Source organism: Zalophus californianus, chromosome 13, assembly GCF_009762305.2.
Source record: "Zalophus californianus isolate mZalCal1 chromosome 13, mZalCal1.pri.v2, whole genome shotgun sequence".
NCBI lineage: Eukaryota > Metazoa > Chordata > Mammalia > Carnivora > Otariidae > Zalophus > Zalophus californianus.
The window spans coordinates 17,736,955-17,759,588 of NC_045607.1; the positions used below are offsets into that span (position 1 = coordinate 17,736,955).

The window sequence follows — 22,634 nt, forward strand, 5'->3', positions numbered from 1 at the left end:
TACTGAGTATGCGAGTATTTTCACATCTCCTATCTCACATCTTACACCCTTCCTTCAGAAGGGGAAAGGTGAAACGGCTGGCCCAGGGCCTCGTGGAAGACAAGCGATGCTATAGTTTAATGGTTTTTGGAAAGCGTTCTGTAGATTCACAGGAGTTTTGCAAGTGTGCGCAGGGTAGGTGAGGGGATAAAGGCATAAATAAGGTCCGTTCTGCAGGCCCCCAAACCTGCTTCAACCAGAGCAGCTGCTCTTTGATCTACTTTACATAATAGACTCGCACTTAAGACTTTATTCGAATCAGGGCACCGCTGCTTAAAAATAAAAAACAAACAACAAACAAGAATGGCTATAATTGAGGAAACTAGTTTGCTGGGGCTATACTATGTATGTAATGTAGTCAACACGGTGGATAATTGAAAACTGATTGCACTAAACACAGCCTAAAATACTCACATCGAAGAAACAAAAACATTCAGACTACACTTATGTCCCCTTTGGGCCAGCACATGGCTGCTATACTTTAGGACCAAGGCATGAGTGTGGCTCAACACTGGGTAGCCCTAAATGCTGAACACCAGTAATGATCGAACGCGGGCATCAGCAGCTAGAGGGCTTCTGGCCCCTTTACGTCAAGCCAGCCCACGATACACGTTTCCGTGCTACAAACTCTGTGCCAAAAGCCTTGACCAATGTTCTTACCTTAGCAAGCCCCCCACTGACAGCAAAGACAGATCCCCGAACGCCAGGTGCTATCACAGATAAAGTGGCTCTAATAACTAGTGGAGTTATCTGTGATGCACTTTTAATTGGATCAATTTCCTTTCAATTATACAATCTTTTAAAATCGGATGCAATTTCATAATCAGAACATGGGGCTTTCTCCAGGTGAAAAGCGCAAGACAAACTAGTTTGACATCGCACCAATGATTTCCTTTCCTGTTCTTTGGCAGCTATTACAACAGAAGCCAAAAAAAAAAAAAAAAAAAAACAATCCCACCACCAAGAAACAAAACAACTTTGAGTAGCCCAGCTTAACAAATTTTGTTTCTTTAAAATGCAAGGTGATAGCTCTTTGGCTTGCCATCAGCCCTGCACCTAAAGTGCGAACTATGTTGCTTAGTAAAAATAAAGCCTGAGGATCCTTGTCACAAATTCCCTCACCCACGTCTGGTCTTTTTAAAAGGACAAGACTTCCTCCTTTTTTGAACTCTAATTACAAGGATAAAGCAAATGGTAGAGGCTCAATTCCTAACAGAGCGTTGGTGACTCTGTAGACCTTGGGGGCTGAGTCTGTACACGCGTGTGGGAGTAAGATTTGGATTTTTTTACATAATGGTGCCTTAGGCTGAGTTTTGACCGGGGTAGATCCTTAATGTTCTCAAAGAATGCAGTGTCAGATATGGAAGCAAAATAGCATGGTACAACTTATCCCTCTCATTTCCCAAATCCGTATTTAATGAAAAGACATGAACACCAGTGATGAAGAAACAGTTATCAATTATTTAATTCTTGATAGAGGAATGGAAATAAATCTCAAAACCAAATACTGTGCAGTCACTTGAGGAAAATACAGAATAAAGACCCAACAGTTTTGTCTAACGAAAATGAGATGTGTCCACCTCCCCACTTTGTTGACCCTGGCCTGTGTTGTACAATTCTGCAGTCAAATCTTAGCACAGGTCCGTGAAGAGAGGTAATATGAAAAATGATGAGCTCTAGAGACTATTCAGGAGTATTTACTGACTATATTAGCATTTGTGTTTGTTTATTCCCATCTTTCTGTGCTTTGAAATAATTCCATTCCCATCTTTCTGTGCTTTGAAATAATTCCAATCTATATGCTCCTGTAAAAGGCAAGCAATTTCCAGGCTAAAGTCTTCAATACCAACCAGCTAGGGGTCGATCTATTCTCTGTCACATCTGCAATCAGAGACCAATCCAAGATGGCACAAAACCCCCAGAACCAAGAGGTACTGCTTCCCAAAAGGACTGTATATCTCCCTTGGTGGTACTAAATGAGTGAGCTTTCAGTCTGATAAAGGTGAAGAGACCTGAGACATCATGCCAGGGGGATATGATGTCTGAAATGAAAGGTGGAGCAGATCCCACTGGAGCATGCACACTAAATGCAACAGAATTGAAGAGAAAGTGTCACATATGAAGTGCATTACATTAAGAGGGAAATATGGGACCAGGGTTATCAAAGCCAAAAGAGGGAAATCAACAAGGATTCAGTACAAGGGCAAATTTCAAATACAGGGGGCAAAAGGCTCTCTACTGAAGCCTCAAAGTGCCTAAGTTCTAATCAAACTTGAACTAACCCCATATCAGATGTCCTATTTGGGGCAATGCCAACTGTTAAAGCTCTAAATTTAGGAGGGAAATAATGCAAAAGAACAAAACAAAACAAAACCCCACTAAAAGACAGCTTCTAAAATTCTAGGACTAGCCAGCTGGCATAAAGACATAGGCCAAGTGCACTCTACAATATCACCAGTAACCAAGGAATAAGGGAGGAAGGTGGCTGGGAGCAGAAGAAATAACCAGTTATCTCTTACCCCTAAGGGGTAGAGTATCTTCTCAGATGGTAGCTGTAAATCTTGATGCAGTGATCCCAACAGTCCAAGACCAATAGCTGCCCTTTAGGAGTGAGGGCGATGCCCACTGGACACGTGAGCCCCTCTCGAATAAGGACACTATAGCCGCCCCCCTTAGGAAAGTGGAGAATTTCCTTTCGACTACTATCAGCCACGATGAGGTCACCACGAGCATCCACACACATGCCAGCAATGCAGCGGAAATCCTCATTCTCTGAGAAAAAGTGGCTAATCTGGCGACCCAGCTGCCCATCGGGGCCCACAGAGCCAATGGAGAAGCCACCCTCCAGGTGGTGCTCATTCTGCCGATTCTCCAGATTGAGGCCCAAGCCTTGCGTGAAGTAGACAGTGCCCTCAGCATCGCAGGTGACAAACTTGGGCCGCACGGCACTACAGAGGCAGCTGTATTTGACCACCCCTGCTCCTCGGTCAACAGTGAAGCACCAGAGCTTTCCACCTTCCACGTCAGTTACCACAAATTGGCCGGACGGAAGGGCTGTGATGCCCCAGGGTTTGCTCAGCTGGCTCCTGTGACAGGCCACGCAGTGACCGTCCAAGGTGTATACCTTGAGGGAGTTGTCATAGCTGTCAGTCACACCAATGAGCCCATGGCAGTTCATGGCCACTGACAGAGGAGTAAGATTGGGCAGATCAGCCCCAAGGAAGCTCAGCACAAAGCTATCAATGCCACTGGGGCTGCGGCGGATCTCCTTCAAAAAGCCCTTCCGAGTAAAGACTTGTATACGGCAGTTGCCTCGGTCAGCAACCAGCACCTCGCCTTGACTGGTCACGTAGAGACTGACGGGAAGGTTGAACATGCCTGGAGTGCTGCCTTTGGCCCCCATCTTCTTGAGAAAGAGGCACTGCTGGATACTGGCGGCGGTCTCGGAACCCCGCTGCTTAGCAGGTGAGGCCCGAGGGCTGGCGACCACTTCCTCGGGGCTCATGTCCATCTCTCTGAATGTAACGGAGGTGGAGGCGGCAGAGGCTGCAGCCTCCATGGCCCAGGAATCTTCCATGTTGACTGTCCGGGGGCTTTTTAACAGCCTGCCCGATCTGGAGGGGGCCAACATGGCCGACCTTAAGAAGCTCCACATCCTGTAGGGTTAGCTCCCGGGGCAGGCTGGCCGTGAGCTCGGGCTCCTCCTCATCAGCTGTCTCCTCCAGTAGTGCCACATCTGCCTGCTTGATCTTGGCCAGGAAGTAGTCACAGCGAGACACAGCCTGCACCTCTGCAATGTTAAGCAGGTAACTCTGCTCCTCTACCACCTGACTGTTGGACTTCTCAACCTCAGCCAAAGAGCCCGTGAAGAACTTGCGAGAGCGAGCCAGCTCTTCCTGGACCCTGCGTTCCTCGTGCCCGTACTCCTGGAGAACCGCTTTATACCGTGCTTGAAGGTCCTTGGATACGCCTTCCAGGGCCACCTTCCGGCGCTGCAGCTCCCCCATAAGCTCCCGCAGACGGGCCAACTTCTCTCCAAAGTCCTGCCGCCGCTCCTCAGCTGCCTCTTTGACAGGAAGTGTACAGTGGCCGGGGGGCTGGTGGTCCGCCTCCCGGCACGGCTCGCACAACACCACACTGCAGCTCCGGCAGAACTGCCTGGGCAGGCGCCGCCCACACGACCGGCACATGAGCAGCCCCACAGCCTCACTGAGCCCAGCTGTGTCAATGATCTTCAGCACTGTCAGGTTGTCCGTGAGCTGGGTGAGGCTGGTTATGCGGGTAATCTTGCTGCAAAAGGGACAGCGGACCCCATTGATGCTACTGGCCAGGAGCTTCTCCAGGCACTGGCGGCAGATGGTGTGGCCACAGTGCAGGAGCTTGGGCCGCAGCTGCTCCTCTGTGAAGGACTCCATGCAGATGGGGCATTCCAGCACTTCCCGGAGGGCATCCAGGTTCAGGTGAGAAGCCGCGGCTGCTGCAGTAGCCATTGCGCTTCCCTTGAGGGGCCTGCTAACACAGCCCAGAACCGAACAGCTTGGTATTCATGCTCCAGAGGGTCAAATCCTGCTAATGAGAATAAGAAGCCATTATTCCACTGCCTGTATGAGCTAATTCACTCAAGAAACATGTAGAGAATAGCTACCATCATTCGTTCAGCTGCTAACTTATTTAACAAATATTTATTGAAGTCAACTCTGTTAGGTGATGGTGATACACAAGGAAGTAAAGCAGACAAAGCAATGCACAGTGGGTAAGATATCAGGGTCTGGAGTCTCTACTTAGTTGTGTGACCTTAAGGAAGTAACCTAAACTTTCCGAAGCTCAGTTTCCCATCACCCATCTGTAAAACGAAGTAATAATGGTATCTACTTTATCTAGTTTTGGAAGGGTTCAACAGCATGATGAATATGATGCACCTAGGACAGCCCACGGCAAACAGTATGCTTGATAAACGTTAGTGATTAGGGACGTCTACGACTCAATTTATATTAGGAGAAAAGCATAAGAAAATTATATACAGGAAAGGATTATCCACAAAGTGCTGTGGGGGCACAGTGGCTAGAGTAACAGTTCCTACAGGAACTGGGGAGGGCTCCCCAGAAGCAGTGACACTTCTGAGATATGTCTGGAAAGAAACACGGCCTTGAGGGATAAAGCCATTTTAAACAAAGGAAACTATGTGACCAAAAGCATCCAACCTAAGACTAGGTACCATGTACTTTACTAAGTTACCAGGACACAAATTCTGCCCTTGAGATCTCAAGCTTGAGTAAAGGAGACAAGACATGGTAAATAATAGCCAAGGCAGAAAACAGTATCATAAATAAGATACAAACTCAATTTGATGGAGGCTAAAAGGCATTCGCTCTAATTCGACAAGAAACAGAATGGCACTGGATAGGGTCCTGGCTATGTGGAGATGAGGGAGAGGGAGCACCAGACAAGGACAGTCTTAACAAAGGTTAGGAAGCAAGGGAAAGAGCAAGAGCTTCAGGGTATTAGAAAGATAACAGAGAACATGTACCTTCTATAGGTTTGTTTCCATCTGTAAAATGAAATAATACTGGCTTCACAAGGTCAGTGCAAGGATTAAATGAGATAGTATAGGTAGTGTGTAAACTTCTCGCCAAAAAAGTCTTAGATAAATTTTAGTTCTCTTTTCTCTCATTCTTAGGTTAAAATTGTGGGAGAATATAGGGAGATCAGAGTAACTGGTTTGATTATGCGAATGATTATAATTAAGTCTTCAGAGCCAAAATGAGACCTTCAGATTTCATTTTGATGGGCACCATGAAACAACACATGTTTTGAAGCATGGAAGTGATATGATCAAAGCTTGAATGGAGTAGGTGAAAAGGCTGAGAAACTAGTTTGGAAAACTGCTGCAAAACTGCCTGGGGGAGGTAATAGGGAGCTGAACTAGGGAGCAGGTGGTGGAAATGGAAAGATGCATTTGAGCAATATTAGAAGAAGTACAATCACCAAGATGAGTGGATTAAAGCGGGGGAAGTGATACAGCTAGGAAAGCCAGAGACTCAAGCCCAGTGATTTAAAAAACAGTACTGCCTTATCAAGACAGTTTATTTTTGGCCTGGAACACCCCCCTACTTCACAAAGTACAAGCCATAAATACTCCCACCCACCTTGATCCACATATGCTCACGAAATAGAACAGCGATCTCAGTGCTCTGCAGACTTATGTCATTGTCAATTTATACCCCAAATTAGAATGAATAGATCTAGCAAGGTGAGGCACAGGGATACATTGTAGCCCTTCTTAAATGCAAATGGTACAGCTGTATCCTTGCTGTATCAGTCTCCTGATATCAAGGAGCAGAGGAGGGCAAGTTAGCCTGGTTTAAGGATAATGCAGCAAGGTGAGAAAAGCTTTGTAAATGTTATGAACTCTTTCTCCATGCATACAGAGGGGGAGTCTATGCAGAGATTCATATTCCAGAATTTCCCCATATTTAGCTTTCCATGGTGACCTGACAAATACTCAATAACAGACACACATAATTTATCCAAAGTCAACCCCACCTCTCTGAAATCTCACTTCTCTTCTACCAGAAGGGAAACAGTATCCACCTAGTATCTTCCATGTGCTAGATACCACACTAGATGCTTCATATACTTAATCTCATTTAATCCTCATAATGGCCCTATAAAGTAGGTACTATTTTTATTATTTTATAATGAGGAAACTTAGGCTCAGAAAAGCTGGCTCAAGGTCACAAAAAGCTCAAACATGCTGAATCCCTGCAGTACAGATACCTTTAACTTTAACCCATAATTACTTCAAGTTTTAGGGTTTTTTCCCCACTGTCATGTAACACTTGTTCACAAGTGTTCTCTAGACCATACTTTGGGAGATGCTGCCTTGTAGAATATAATTTTCTCCACAAATGAGAACAATACTATTGTTAGGAGATTTAGCTCCAGTGGAGTCAGTTGGCTATACGGATTTATTAGCTGGGTGACCCACTCTTCACACACCAGCCTTGTAACCCATTAGGACTCAAATCCATGTCTCAACAAAATAACACACTATCACGTATCATGAACCTCTAAGGTCTCATGTGAATATGTGAAACTTACTACTGAATTCTTAAATGCCATAGGTCTGGACACAGTAGTATGGAAATACTGATAGAAACCTCAACTCAGAATCCATGCAAACTTTAGTTCTAAACCAATAGCTTCAGCTCCTCCTTCCATCATCTGGCACAACATACTGAGGGCAACATTTGGTGTTTAGATCCAGAGCGTGCTACCTTACAATGCAAGGGACATCTGTTCTTCCCAAAGCTGGCACTGCAGATCAGCTAATTAAACAAGTCTGCCAACTTGTAAAAATACTAGCAAATTCTTTCCCCAGCTTTCTGGAATATCACACCACCTCCTTCAATTAAAAAGCTTCTTGCCTCCTGATCTAAGCTATCCACTTTAAAAAATGAATTTACTATGCCCACATCCATATTCCAAATTATCTCAGCTCTCTGCAGCTTCACTAGGCTCCCTAAGACAGAAGAGATTGTCAAGGATTCCTACTCTAAAGCTGGCATGCTCTGCCAGGAAAACATGAGTTCTCACCATTAAAGCATCAGATATATAGCCTCAGACTTGGAAAAAGCTTGAACTATGCCTCCCATGTCTACGACCTACAAACACTGCCTTCAGCAGGATCCTAGCCTGATATAGAGCCATGTGACAGGCAGATACATTCCCTCTCCTCAAGAAACATGCATCTAGCCATTACTGTTAATACTGACAATGATGATTCAGATGGAAAGTCAACTGGAACTCAGTTTCCCTGAAAGCACTAGGAGGGGTGACAGGAATTGTCTTACCATAGCAAGTCTCTATGTTAGCGGCCCATTTTCTGTCAGCTATAAAATCTAAAACCAGTCAGAATGAATCCCCAACATGTTATAATAATCTTGTCTGCCTTCATGATACCTTAAACATGTTTCCTGTTGCATACTTTGTACTTTCAATTCTTGACCCCTCACCTCACTACTCTGATCTCATGATTAATACCGCACATCATCTACTAATACTGGCCCAGCTCTTCAGCTCCAGATAAGAATCTACCCCTAGAGCTGTGCTTGCTTCAGCTGCCCTAAAACTCAGGAAAATTCTATAGTCATACTCTAACCTGATCTAGCCGCTTCTGGCACCACCATGCTTTCCCCAGTCCACAATTTAAATAACCAGAATAGCAGAAAAAAAAAAAAACAAAAAACAAAAACACATGAACCCTGAAGTCAGGCAGAACTGGGATTAAATCAGCACTGCAGTTTACAAGTTGTGGGACAGTAGGCAAGTTATTCAACCTCACTAAACCTGTCTTCTTACTTTATAAAAAGTAAAAAACTAGGGATAATGCTTATCAATGCCTAGTCTGGAAAATGGCAGGTGTGAAATGAAAAAACTGTTATTTATCATATTTTAGTAACAATCAGCAACAGTATTAACAATAACAACTAGTACTAGTTTACAAACTACATTTTCAAAGGGATGAAGAATGTTTCTTGTCATGGCAGATAAAAGCACATAAAGATTAATAAAGGCATGACCGGCTTTGAAAGAATTTGATTGCGGACAGTAGGTATCTATGCTAGAAAATGATGGGCAAATGAATTCACAACTTCTTTTGCCCAGAAAATAAGCTCCTTCTAAGAGGGACTAAATATGGAATGCTAGAATTAGCAGTGATCTCAAAAAGTAAAATAGATGAGTAAATGGAGATCAGGAGAGAGAGATCAAGAACTCATTAATCATATGACAGAATTAGGACTAAAAGACAGGTCACTGGGGGTGACCAGTATTATATAGATTAAGAAAGTGGGTTCAGGAATCAGGCTTTCTGGATTTCAATCCTGGCTCTACTGCTTACTGTGGAGACTCGGACAAGTTAACTAACCACTCTAGTTCTCAGTTTATCTAAAAGAAGGGCTTTAAAATAGTATCTTCCTCACAAGGTTACTATAAAGATTAAATGGGATTATGTGTATAACACACTTAGTACAGCACCGAGAGGCATACAATTAACTGTGCAGTATATAATAGTCTAGCGGCAGCTGTTACCCAGCCAATGAGAAGAAATAGGCACTTTTCAACAGGCATACTGCACCCAAGATATCAGATATGTAAACTTCAAAAATAAAAATTCTGAGCCTTCACTAGAGAGTTTTACCTGATCTCAGAATCTAAAGATTAGAGATGACCAAAGGTCATACCTTTGTCAGCCTCTTGAGGGCTTAGGCCATCAGCAGAACTGAAGAACTTTAAGCAATTAGTTAAACGAATCTTTACTGACCACATACTACAAGTCCAGTCCCATAAAAACACTAGGGATATAATTATGAACAAAAACCAAACATGAACGGAGCTCTTTAAAAACTAGGAAAATATGTAAAAGAGTACTACATTTTCTTTCACAAGACATAAGGTCCATCCTGTGACTGTACACTCCTCTGGTTTGACTGAGGTTTTGCAAGGCTTATCACATTCCCTTTCTAAACTGTATTTACTCCTCTTGCATTTGAACGGAATGCTGATCAAATGCATAACCATCTCCAGGTTCCCAATGGTCACTCTCTGGGAGTGGCTAGCAGGAGGGATTTTAACAAAGTCTGAGAGGCCCCCATTTGACACTCACCTAGTCCTGTGTGCGGAAGAGGGTTTGGAGTTTAATTTTACTCAGGGCATTTAAGGTTATCTGCAAACAGCTAAGAAAAATTCAACAAGTAGGAGCTTATAGGGAAACACAGGCATAACCTAACAGAGCTGTACCGGGTCTGAGACGAATAAAACAATCCAGAAGGAACTGTTTGTGGAAAAGGAAACCTGAGCTACAGTATGTCACGGACAGGTTAAATCAGTAATAGAGTTTGCTGGAAAGACACTTGTAGGTTCTCCTTCTTCTAAAACTACAGAAGCTGGAAAGGCTCCCTTGCACCTTCCACAAACATTTGGGTAATATCAATGCTGCCAATGTGACTCAAAGAATCTAGGATAAGGGAAAGACCAACAGTCCTTTCTCAGAGGACCTCCAGCTCATCTCCACCCACCCACCTCTCTTCCAGTTCTTTTATCTACATACAACACATGTTCACTTAATCATGAGCTTTTGATGAAAGGATCAGGAAGCAGATCCTGGGAAAGGTACAAGGGGGAATGGGAATTTGGGAGAGACTGGTGGGGGCTGCTTAGGGTCACTGAAACTTGGCAAAGCGACACTCAGTTCCCTTCTGGCAATGCCTTCCTCTTATAATTGCTACCACCTCTCATAAAACTACCATTTATTGAATGTCAGGCACCTTTTATTACATTATCTCCTATCGTCATAATAACTATGTGAAATATGTGTTATTCCCCTTTATAAATAAGGAAACCAAGGTTCAGAGAACAGCAACCTAAGGTCTCAGAGCTGGTAGGTAGTAGAAGTGAGGTTCAAATCCAGGTGTCAAATCCCAGCCATAAAACCACACTGACTCAAACAATGTTACCGTTCCATAGCTGATGAGGCTGCTATTAGCTCTAGGCAGTTTGGCCAAGAGGTCGGTAAAGGCATTGTTTGTTATACCAAAAGGAAAAAAAATGGAGTGTCACAGAGGCAGCACATCATTGTGCATGCAGGGACAGTCATCTACTTAAAGTGCTTTGCAAACTTGACTACCAAACTCTGCAGACATAGGTGTATGGGCTTTAGTGTTGAAAAAGCCTAATAAAACTAGTATAATATTACCTAGGAGTCAGATATAACTGGGCTCACATCCCCACTTTGCCCCTTGCTATGTAGCCTTGAATAAAGCATTTAACCTATTTTCTCATCTGTAAGATACGGATGGAATAACATCGACATTGTTGGCAGGATCAACAGAGTTAATGTGCATCATAATAAATGGCTGTTATTCTTTTCAACAGATTCTTAATTTCAATAAACTGAGGCTGATAAGAAGTGTCTGTCCAAGGTCACCTAGTAAATTAGCAGCAGAGGAGGAATTCTGGACTTCAAGCCTCTGATGCCCAGGGTGACTGAATTGCCATTATATATTTTCCATAATGGTGTGTATGGCTGTCCCAGCTAAATCTCCTGCCTTCTGATGCAGTCCTATGTTTCTGAACTGGCTTCAGCAATGCTATAGCTAGTCCTGGAGCGGACAGAGCAAATCCTGTCCTACCCCAGGGGAAAGAAGCCCAAGAGATCATTTAGAAGCAGGAATTATCTTCCAGAGTATGGCCTCTACACCTACCCTTTAGTCTCTTGCACCTCATCCTGTCTAACCTCAAGCTCCTCCCCTTATCTACCCACTGGCCCAGGTCTAAGAGCAAATCAAGAACAAAGTCCAGGGCTACTCCCTACCTAATGAGATAGCTTTGTCCCCTTTAGGGATCAATTTGATATTCAGCAATACTCACTGGGCAATCATTTCATTAGAGGGGAATGGGCTGAGATAGTAAGACTAAGCAGACCCCAGCAAGGAAAAAGCAAAGAAAGAGGGAGGGAATGTACAGGGTTGGGTTACAGAGATCTGAATATGAGCCTAGCTCTGCCATTCTAGCTATGGAACCCTAAACAAGTCACTTCCTAAGACTTAGTTTCCCTTATGTGTAAACCTGGATATAGTAGAGCCTGCTTAGTAGTGCTGTGATGAAAACTGAGTAAGAAAGTAGATATAAAAATTAAAATTACTAACATGTGAGCGCTAACTGTGCACCAGACACTTAAGCACTCTGATTTACTTCACTGAATCTTCACAATAATCTATGATGTAGTCGTGTTATTAATTCAATTTTATAGAAGAAGAGCCAAGAACAGGGAGGCTAAGTTACTCATTCAAGATCACAAAGCCAAGAAGAGATAAAGGCAGGATTTGAAATCCAGGATATCTGACTCCTGAGTAGAGTTCCTCAGCTTTGGAACTATTGACAGTTTGGGCCAGATAATTCTTTGTTGTGCGGGGGGGCTGTCCAGTGCACTGTACAATGTTTAAACAGTATCCTTGGTGTCCACCTACTAGAGGCCAGTAGTCTCCAATACTCCAACTGTGACAGCCGAAAATGTCTCCCGACATTGCCAAATGTCCCCTGGGGGAATCATGTCTTTAGAACTTGGCACCAGACTACATACTCAATGTTCCCCTTTTTTTGTCTCTCTCCCAGCCCAAACACTTCACTCACAGAGCCACCGCCTCTTGAGTGGCCGGGCCATAATGGACCTTATATAGGATTAATTCAATCTACTTATGTAACTGATGAAGAAGACAAGGCCTGAGATCTTGTTCTACTCAGCCCCTGAAGGTCTCACATATTATCTCCTATCACAGCTTGCAGGGACAGGCAAAAGGATACTTAGGCAGATGACCTTGAATAGTTTCCTGCTTTATGCCTCTTTTAACCACTCTCTTCTCCTCCCAAGCCTACAACTTTCAGCAGGGAGAGGGGGCTGGGGCACGGCAGGGGGTGGGGGGGAAGGCGCTCAGAGTTAGTGGCAGTTCCATGGCTGCCTTGTGATAAGTGATCTTTGGTCAGTGAGGGGGGAGATTCTGCCCCGCACAGGGAAAGTCAGGCTCCTTCAGGGGTCCTGGTCTCTGAAGACGTTTTGTTGCTGAACCCCTGAACTCTGCTAAATTTCATACACTCAAATCCAGTCCATACATTATCTCTAGGTCCTTAGGACTCTAGTACTTCCTTTGCTTTCCATGCAGACTTCAGGAAAATTCCTTTAGCAGCCCAAGACACCAATCCATAAATCTATTCAGAGTCCTCTTATTCTACACCCCAGTCAGTACATCTCCATCCTACCCTTTAACCCTCCCTAAATTGTGTTCCCAACCGTTTTTACAATAGAGAATTCAGCCTTTCAGGCTCTACGTTGCACCGCTCACCAATTCTTCACTCATGTGCCCCAAATCCCTGGCATAGCACGTTTTACCTGTTTCCAAATCTCTGCAGCCTTCACCCCTGCATCCCAGCCTAGCACCCCAATGACACACCCCAGACCTGCCCTCCTTCAGTCTGAGCCCCCAACTCCTGCATTCCATCAGACACAGTGCCATCCTCAAACCTGGGTCCTTTCCCTTTTATCCACCCCATGTCATGGGTTGCCTTTGAACCAGAGCCAGGCCCTTTCTTGCTAACAAGACACCGCCTCCCACTGACTCCCCCAAGAACTCACCCCCCTCAATCTTCCCCAGACACCATCTGGAAAATGCTTCCTCCTTAGCAATTAGAATATCCCCAGGCCCTGCTCTCTCATCTCAGGTTTTGCCCCCTCAAACGCCTCGTGGCCACAGATTCCCTCAAACCTCCTGAGATGCGGCACCCCAAGTCTCATCAGGGCCCCTCTATTCCTTCCTGTTTCCGAAATTCTGCACCCCCCAGATGCCTCCAAGGCCTTCGGACGCCCTCCCACCGCCCAGATGCTGCACCCCTCTCTCCTCAGGGGCCCCACATTACCTCAGGCCTCCCGAGATGCTGCACCGCAGATTTTGTGGGAGCCCTTCTCTCCCCTCCCAGCGGAGCTGCATCTGCTCTGAGCTCCTCTGCCCCATCGTATCCCCCCGAGCCTGTCCCTCGCAGCCCCACCCCCACCCCGGTCCTACCCCTTAGATCCGGTCCCCAGACCCTGCCAGTCGGGCGTGGGCCGCCCGCTGCACGCCAGCGCAGCCCCCCGCTCCGCCACTCAGTCACGGCCCGAGACTGCAGCCGCAGTCCCTCGTCCCGGGCCCTCCTTCCCGCCCCTTACCTGACCGCCCGCGGCTCCGACGCGTCCACCGCCGCCAGCCCACCCGCCCGCCGCCCTCTGCGCACGCGCCGCCGCGCGCCCCTTGGCAGGCGCTAATTCGCAGACCCATCTGTCCGTCACTGCGCCCCCGCCCCCGAGGCATGCTGGGGCTTGTAGTCGCGCGGGCCGTAGCATTCGCGGCCCAGCGGCCGAGTAGGGCCAGGCTGCCCCCTGGGAGCCTAGGGCCTTAGGAACGCGGCCGTCAGCTTTGTGTCCCCACTGTGCAGACTGGGAAACTGAGGCAAAAGCAGCCTGCCCAAATTCCCTCAGCGAGTCAGGGGTCAAATCAAAACTCGCGTGTCTGACTGCAGATAACCGCTTCGCTGACCCTTCACGTCCAGGAGCGGGCCCCAGCGGAGCCTCGGCTCCTGGCAGAAGGGCCTCCCGGAAGCGCAGCTTGCCCCTATGAGGAGTGGCCAGGGAAAGAACAAAGCTCCCCCGGGGGCGGGGCGTAGAGCCTGGACGCCCCCTAGAAAAGCAGTTCCTCGGGCTTCAGGTTGCTCCCTGGGACGCACCTCTGCCTAGATGCGTGTTCGTGCGATGGACCCAGCCCCCCAGCGAGGCGTCTTTACCCTGCTCCTCTGGGAGGACGCAGCAGAGGTAAATAGGGGAACGCGCTCTGCACCTGCTGCCCCTGCAGAGGGAAGCTCCCTGGGAACCCAAACCCAAGGCAGCCCCCTGGGGCGCTCACGGTGCTACCAGGTGGGAGGCGGTCAGGGCTATGGCTGCTGAGCACCTGTGGCCCCTTACGTAGTTCCAGGCCAGGCCAAGTACCCCGCTCCTTCAGGTGACCACGTGGTGGAGCGTAGGAGCAGGGCGGGGGTGAGGTCGCATGGGCCTGAACGGGAAATCCCACTTAGGTTTGTGACCCTGCACAATGAGAACACAACAGACAGAAACAAGAACAAAACTACCTTCTGTGATCACTTAGTGTCTGGCTGGGGCTAAGCACCTCCCATGCATTACCGCTTAATTCTCATAACCACACTATTTAGATAAGCAGCTGACACCCAGGTGCTTCAACAGCAAGGCCACGTGTGCCGGGGCACAAAGCCCAGCCTGGGACCCAAGACTAGATGAGAATCCGCCCTGATTATCTTGTGTAACCTCTCGGCGGCCCATTTCTTCATTTCTAAACAGAGATAAGGTTTGCTATGATGATTAAGATTATGAGTACATAGTGGTTTGCATTTAACGGTAATTTTTAAAAAAATTGTGATTTTTTTAATTGTAATTAGCTCTTAACACTCTTTAGATTGTGGATTCCAGAAGCCCCAGCGCCCAGCATTTCAGGTATTGAGGTCAATGGAAAGTTGGGTCGGTATACTTATGGCATACTTTGAACAGGCCTGGGGGCTCTGGATGCCTGATAGAGGTCTGGGGCTATTTAGACCTCAAGGATACATTTGCAGCCCATGGCCAGCCAGGGTTTGACTAGATTGACCAGGAATAAGTTGAGTCTGGAGTGGGCTGAAGAGGGAGCCCAGCTGAGGACTGAAGGCCCTGGGGCAGATTTTCCTCAAAACTGGCAGCCAGCCAGTGGGTATAAACAGAACCTGTTAGGGCCAAGGGAGGAGCAATGCTTGCATCTGTTAGCACAGTGCCCAGCACAGAAGAGTTGCTGAGTAAGTGAGTCAGACTCAGAAATGTGACTTTAAGCAGATTGCATTTCCTGTCTGATTTATGCTTATTCTAGCTGCAAGATGACACAGAGAGGTCAGTTGGGTAAGAGGGTACCTTTATTTATTTATTTATTTATTTTTATTTAAATTTTTATTGTTATGTTAATCACCATACATTACATCGTTAGTTTTTGATGTAGTGTTCTGTGATTCATTGCTTGCATATAACACCCAGTGCTCCACGCAGAATCTGCCCTCTTTAATACCCATCACCAGGCTAACCCATCCCCCCACCCCCCTCCCCTCTAGAACCCTCAGTTTGTTTTTCAGGAGGGTACCTTTTTTTAAACACCAGCAATATACCTGGCACTTCATAAATAGTGTCACATTATCACAATCCCCTCAGCAATGATTCAAGTAGATATCAGTAGCATCCTCTTACAAAGAGGCTTCTGAGACTCAGCAAGATTAAATAGCTTGCCTACCTTAGTTAGCCTCCTAGGAAGTGGTAGAGCTGAGGTACCTAGGCCAGTTAGACCCATGGACATGCTCTGAACCACCATCCAAAGACTACTCACATTTTATGACCACAGCTATCTTTCTATTTTATTAAGTAAGGTTTGTTTATAAGGATCAAAAGAGAAGGGGAGATGACAATGCTTAGGAAGTCAAGGAATATGGAGCAAATCCTGGCTGTCATTATGACCACAGAGTGTGATCCTGTCAAGGCAAAGACGTTCAAAAAAGCTCTTCTGGGCAGCCTTGCCAGGGAACAGCAGGAATTGCCTTTTGCCCTGAGTGTCTGCCATGTTGGTGAGTCAGAGTGGCCTGTTTCACCAGAATGGCAAGAAACCTTTCTGGATAGGGACCTGGGGTACTTCTACCAGTGCCTGTGTTGCAGCCTGGGGATATGGGAGAGTTGCTGTCAAATAGTTTCTTCCCAAACTTAAGACCTTACCTCTACCCTCTTCTCAGACCAGATGGGGAGTTACCACTCTGTTTGCTGAAAACCACAGATCCTGGCCCCCAAAGTCTGAATTCAGGACTCATCATATTTTTATACCCCTGTTTTCCCGCTCAGAGAGCATCCTAGTGGTACTTCTCTGACAGTCTGGGGATATCGAACAATCATGCCTTTAAAGAACAATAACGATGATGAAAAACCCTTTCTTTCTCTTCTTAAAAAAAATCTGTTTGCTTGACTGTCCTTTTGTTTTTTTTAATATTTAAATTACTTACCAGTTAAATTAATTACCACTCTTCCCACAAAAATCTTAGAGTAAAATAAATACACTGGGAAAAGGCACTCATTTTAATTCCGTGGCTTTGCATAATCTGGCACAATATTAGCATTCCTCATACACAGGGGCATTTTTAAAATACCCTTTGTGGAATACTTTAAATACTCTTTATTCAGCATTTTAACATAACCTTTTTTTTTTTTCATTTTACTTTCAAACTACCTGTATCAGTTTCCTAGGGCTGTCATAACAAAGTATCAGAAACTGGTTGGCTTAAAACAGGAGAAATTTATTCTTTCACAATTCTGGAGGCTAGAAATCTGAGGTCCAGGTGTCAGTGGGACCAGGCTTTCTCTGAAGTCTCTAAAGGAGGATCCTTCCTTTTCTCTTCCAGCTTCTGGTGGCCACAGGCATCCCTTGGCTTGTGGTAGCATAACTCCCGTATCTCTGCCTCCATCTTCTTGTGGTCAGTTTCCCTCTTTGTGTCTTCATCATCACATGCCATTCTCCTCAATGGATGTGTCTGTGTCTTCTTGTAAGGGCAACAGTTATATGACATTAAGTGTGACCACCATCTTAGCTAATTAAAACTTCAGTGTGACCTCATCTTAACTAACTACATCTACAATGACCCTATTTCCAAATAAAGTCCCATTCTGATGTATAAGATGTCAGCCTATCTCTTTGGGGGACACAGTTCAACCGATAGCATCACCCTATGAGATAAGCACTACTTTCTCCATTTGCTAAAATTTCTAGTTTAATCTCTTTTATTTTCTTAAAGATGAGAATAACAATAACTAACTCATGGGATTTCACTGGGGAGGTGTGGCAAAATGAGAGATATTGGATGTTAAGCATTTACATTTTAGGATGTTGCTTGATGTGTTGTAATGTTCATTTTAGTGCACTTACAATAATAATAATAATTATATAATAATAATAATTATTCCCAACTCCAACTCCCCTTACCTGGACAGTTGTTTTGAGGAAAAGATAAAAAAGATGGTTTGAAGTAAAGTGTGGTAACTTGTTGCAACTGACAGTGTTGTGGTTTAAAACAACACACATTTCTTTTTATTTTTTTAATTTGAACTCAAAGCTGTAGAACCTTGCAGAATTTACTTAGCCTTGCTGTACTTTACTTTCTGTTACTCTGCAAATAGGAGTAACAGGAATGTTGGGAATGTTGGGAATGTTGGATGACTTGATAGAGCTCAAGTTTTTTGAGCACTGCCTGAGGTAGAGAGTGAATGTTCTAGGAATGGTAGCTACTGTTGTCATTATTATCATTACTATGATTTATACGATTCTTTTTTTTAAATTTTATTTTATTATATTATGTTAGTCACCATACAATACATCATTAGTTTTTGATGTAGTGATCCACGATTCATTGTTTTCGTGTAACACCCAGTGCTCCATGCTGTACGTGCCCTCCCTAATACCCGTCACCAGGCTAACCCATCCCCCCACCCCCCTCCCCTCAAAAGCCCTCAGTTTGTTTCTCCGAGTTCGTAGTCTGGTTCGTCTTCCCCTCCGATTTCCACCCCCTTCATTTTTCCCTTCCTTCTCCTAATGTCCTCCCTGCTATTCCTTATGTTCCACAAATAAGTGAAACCATACGATAATTGACTTTCTCTGCTTGACTTATTTCACTTAGCATAATCTCCTCCAGTCCCATCCATGTTGCTGTAAAAGTTGGGTATTCATCATTTCTGATGGCTGAGTAATATTCCATTGTATATATGGACCACATCTTCTTTATCCATTCATCTGTTGAAGGGCATCTCGGCTCTTTCCACAGTTTGGCTATTGTGGACATTGCTGCTATGAACATTGGGGTGCATATGGCCCTTCTTTTCACTACATCTGTGTCTTTGGGGTAAATACCCAGGAGTGCCATTGCTGGGTCATAGGGTTAGCTCTATTTTTAATTTTTGAGGCACCTCCACACTGCTTTCCAAAGTGGCTGTACCAACTTGCATTCCACCAACAGTGTAAGAGGGTTCCCCTTTCTCCACAACCTCTCCAACATTTGTTGTTTCTTGCCCTGTCCATTTTTGCCATTCTAACTGGTGTAAGGTGGTATCTCAGTGTGGTTTTAATTTGAATTTCCCTGATGGCTAATGATGATGAACATTTTTTCATGTGTCTGTTAGCCATTTGTATGTCTTCTTCAGAGAGGTGTCTGTTCATGTCTTCTGCCCATTTTTTGACTGGATTATTTGTTTTTTGGGTGTTGAGTTTAAGGAGTTCTTTATAGATCTTGGATACCAGCCCTTTATCTGTAGTGTCATTTGCAAATATCTTCTCCCATTCTGTGGGTTGCCTCCTTGTTTTGTTGATTGTTGTGATTTGTACGATTCTTGAAAAAATATTTTCCCCTCTTCTCTTATTAGCAAACAATTCTGAGGAGGAAGAGGAATTTGTGCTTATAGAGTCTAAGGGAAAAAAATGGAAGGAATTAAAACTAATACTTCCTAACCAAGTTTGTTTGAGTCTAGAGGTTTAAAATTGTTAAAATTTCCATGAAACAATATAATAAAATTGTTTCTATCGCTATTACTTATGTCTAAACTGAATAATAAATTATCCCAAAGTGTTGTGGTTTAAAACAACACACATTTCTTTTATTTTTTTTTTAATTTAAACTCAATTTAGTTAACATATACTGTATTATTAGTTTCAGGGGTAGAATTTAGTGATTCATCTGTTGCATATAACACCCAGTGCTCATTACTTCAGTTGCCTTCCTTAATGTCCATCATCCAATTACACCATCTTCCCAACCCACTTCCCCTCCAGCAACGCTCAGTTTGTTTCCTGTAGTTAAGAGTCTCTTATGGTTTGCCTCACTCTCTGTTTTCATCTTATTTTATTCTTCCTTCCCTTCCTCTATGTTCATGAAACAAAACAGCACACATTTCTTATTTCACAGCCTATGTGAGTCAGGAATCTGACACAGCTTAGCTAGATCCTCTACTTCAGGGTCTCTCATAAGACTACAGTCAGGTTATCCGTCAGGGCTGGGGTCCCATTTGAAGGTTTGACAGGGAAAGGATCTATTTCCAAGATCATTTATGTAGTTGATGGCAGGATTCAGTTCTTCAAGGGTGTTGGACTGACAGCCTCACTTTCTTGCTTCCTTTTGGCTGGAGAACTTTCAGTAGTTCCTTGACACATGAACCACTCCATGAGAGCCTGTTTCATCAAAGCAAGAAAGAGTCTGAGGAAAACAGAAGTCCGTCTTTTGAAACCTAATCACAGAAATGACATCCCTTATTGCCATATTCTGTTGGTTAAAAGCAAGTTACTCAAGTGGAAGAAATTATAATAGGTCATGCATATCAGGAGATGAAATCACTCCAGGCCATTTTAGAAGCTCCATCCCTCTTACCTGCCTTCCATCTTCCACCCTTCCCTTTCCTCCCTCCTTCAGTTTCTTATTTATGTATCTATCTACCATCTGTCTGTCTGTCAGTCATTAGTCTACTTTCTGCTGAAACTCTGATTCTGATTTACATATGCCATACTTAATACCTGTGCATTTCTCAACCTGGCTTTCACCCAGTACATGGTAAGTGTTCAGTAGATGTTTGAATTCAGTTTAAATTTACAGCATAAAAGAGCATATAGAAAGAGTCAACTTTATCCATCACCTTAATATAACCATTATATTGCTTATATTCATATAAATATAAACATTTCCATGGTTCTCCTTTAATCTGTTCATGCACTTATGACCAAGTTGGGTATCCAAAAAATGTTTTTCTTTTCTTTTTTTTTTTTTTGAAAGATTTTATTTACTTATTTGACACAGAGAGAGAGAGAGCACAATCAGGGGGAGTGGCAGGCAGAGGGAGAGAGAGAAGCAGGCCCCCCACTGAGTAGGGAGCAGGACTCAGGGCTTCATCCAGGACCCTGGGATCATGACCTGAGCTGAAGGCAGATGCTTAACCGACTGAGCCACCCAGGTGCCCCCAAATGATTTTCTAATAAATATCATTTTTTGTATTTACTTAATATAAGAAAATGTTTGAAATCACTTTTTTTCTGGTCTTCATGGTTGTCAAACTGGCTACATAAAGACTTTGTCAAGTTGACAAGCCAGTATTGAACATTTAACCATCACAAATAAGGCTGCATAAAGTTCTTGTGCAGGGAGGATTTTTTTTTTTTTTTTTTTTTTACTTTCCTTGAACTGATATGGGAAACAGTTCAGAATTTTGAAAACTTATTTTAATATCATACACATTTCTGTGTATTGGCCAGACCCACTTATAATAGTTTGAACTAGTGCATAAAGTCAAAGGTCAACAGTAATCAAACACTGACTGAGTAGGTGCTTGATAAATTTGAAGAACATTCCCTGTGTAGTGTCATCAACCTCAACTCAACACAATGCTAAGTGAGGGTTGCTGGAAAATCTCCCATGGGCCTTATTTCTGCTAAGTCCCACATCTCAACCCCATACCAGATTTCCTGTTATCTCAGCTCAAGGATTTCATTCACCTTTCTCTTTACGGTGCGTACCATTGCCCACTTCATCAATTGGTATCTGTAAGACCGGGTGGTAGTACACAAAGAGACAGTCTCCTTTCCCCAAGCCCCTCCCCCATCTCTACCTTATATAGTCTTCTCATGTCACTGCTAACCATCATTCTAATTTATTTTAACAAAAGTAGGAACATTGATTGCTATTTAAAAAAATTTAAACATAATACAAGTGAAAATGCATTTAGAAGAAAGCATCAAAGCAGTCCATACTGTAGATGTGAATGAAAAATTCCTCCTCATTCTACTCCCCAGCAATAATTGTCTTTACTGATTTTGTGTAATCCCCTGGCAGCCCTCTCTTCTCTGTTTTATTGAGAAAGGTACACATACAAGGAGAGAAAAATGGTATAGTGGTTCCCTGTGTGCCCATCACCCTGCAATAATTGTTGTCAATAGTTTGCAGATTTTGCTTCAGCTATCCCTCTCTTCCAATTTGTTTTTGTTGCTGAAGTCTTTTAAGATAAATCCCAGATATCCTATCATTCCTCCTTTAAATACCTCAGTATGTATCTCTAACAGACACTTACTTTTTAACATAATCTCTCAGCTTCATTATCACATCTAGCAATTCATACTCAAATGTCCTTAATTGCTTCTCTCTCTCTCTATATATATATATGTGTATATGTCTTTAAGGATCAAACTGTCTACATATTATACTAGGTCTCCTTTAGTCTGTAATAGTCACACCTAAAATTTTGCCCATGCCATTATTTGTTGAAGACATTGACTCATTTATTCTTTACAATTATCTAACTTTGCAGATTTAGCTAATGGCTCCCTCTTTGTGTTAATTTGTTCTTTTCTCCTAGGGATTAATCACTTTTTTTTTTTTTTTTTTGTCCCATGGACCTGTTTTGTAGAATGATGATGATTATAGACCCGCTTTTATCAGAATAATTTTTTAAATTCATAAAATTAAATTCATGGAGACTACAGAAGAAAGAAAGTATATCAAGATATAGTTATCAAGGGCGCCTGGGTGGCTCAGTTGGTTAAGCAACTGCCTTTGGCTCAGGTCATGATCCCGGAGTCCCGAGATCGAGTCCCGCATCGGGCTCCCTGCTCAGCGAGGAGTCTGCTTCTCTCTCTGACCCTCCACCCTCTCATGCTCTCTCTATCTCATTCTCTCTCTCAAATAAATAAATAAAATCTTTAAAAGAAGATATAGTTATCAAAATATTTTAAAAAATCTGTAGTGTAATATGTGTGGTTCTTGATTAATGACAAGATCTAGTGGAGAATCTAATAACTTATAATTGCTAAGTAGTATTGAACGTAAGTATTGAGAAATATTTATAGCAACTGTAATGGGATAGAAATAAATGTGAATTTGATTGTGTCAAAGTCACAGGAAGTAGTACGTTACTATAG

General features: G+C 43.8%; 2 protein-coding genes across 7 annotated transcripts in view; one reads left to right on the forward strand and one right to left on the reverse strand.

Moving 5' to 3' along the window:
• Positions 1–22,634, forward strand: part of ASTN2 (astrotactin 2) — an 894,395-nt gene that overhangs the window by 676,240 nt on the left and 195,521 nt on the right. Inside the window, exon 1 of one of the 6 annotated variants that reach the window (XM_027616424.1) lies at positions 14,347–14,437. The exons of the other annotated variants lie outside the window; for them this stretch is intronic. The gene's annotated coding sequence lies outside the window, so the exon portion shown is untranslated. Of the gene's footprint in view, positions 1–14,346; positions 14,438–22,634 lie in introns of those variants that run through there. 6 annotated transcript variants of the gene reach the window in all.
• Positions 1,481–13,854, reverse strand: TRIM32 (tripartite motif containing 32). Its single transcript, XM_027616425.1, is given in 3 exon segments — positions 1,481–3,631; positions 3,633–4,605; positions 13,799–13,854. Coding segments are annotated over 2 exon segments (1,968 nt in total). The 5' UTR covers positions 4,530–4,605; positions 13,799–13,854; the 3' UTR covers positions 1,481–2,560.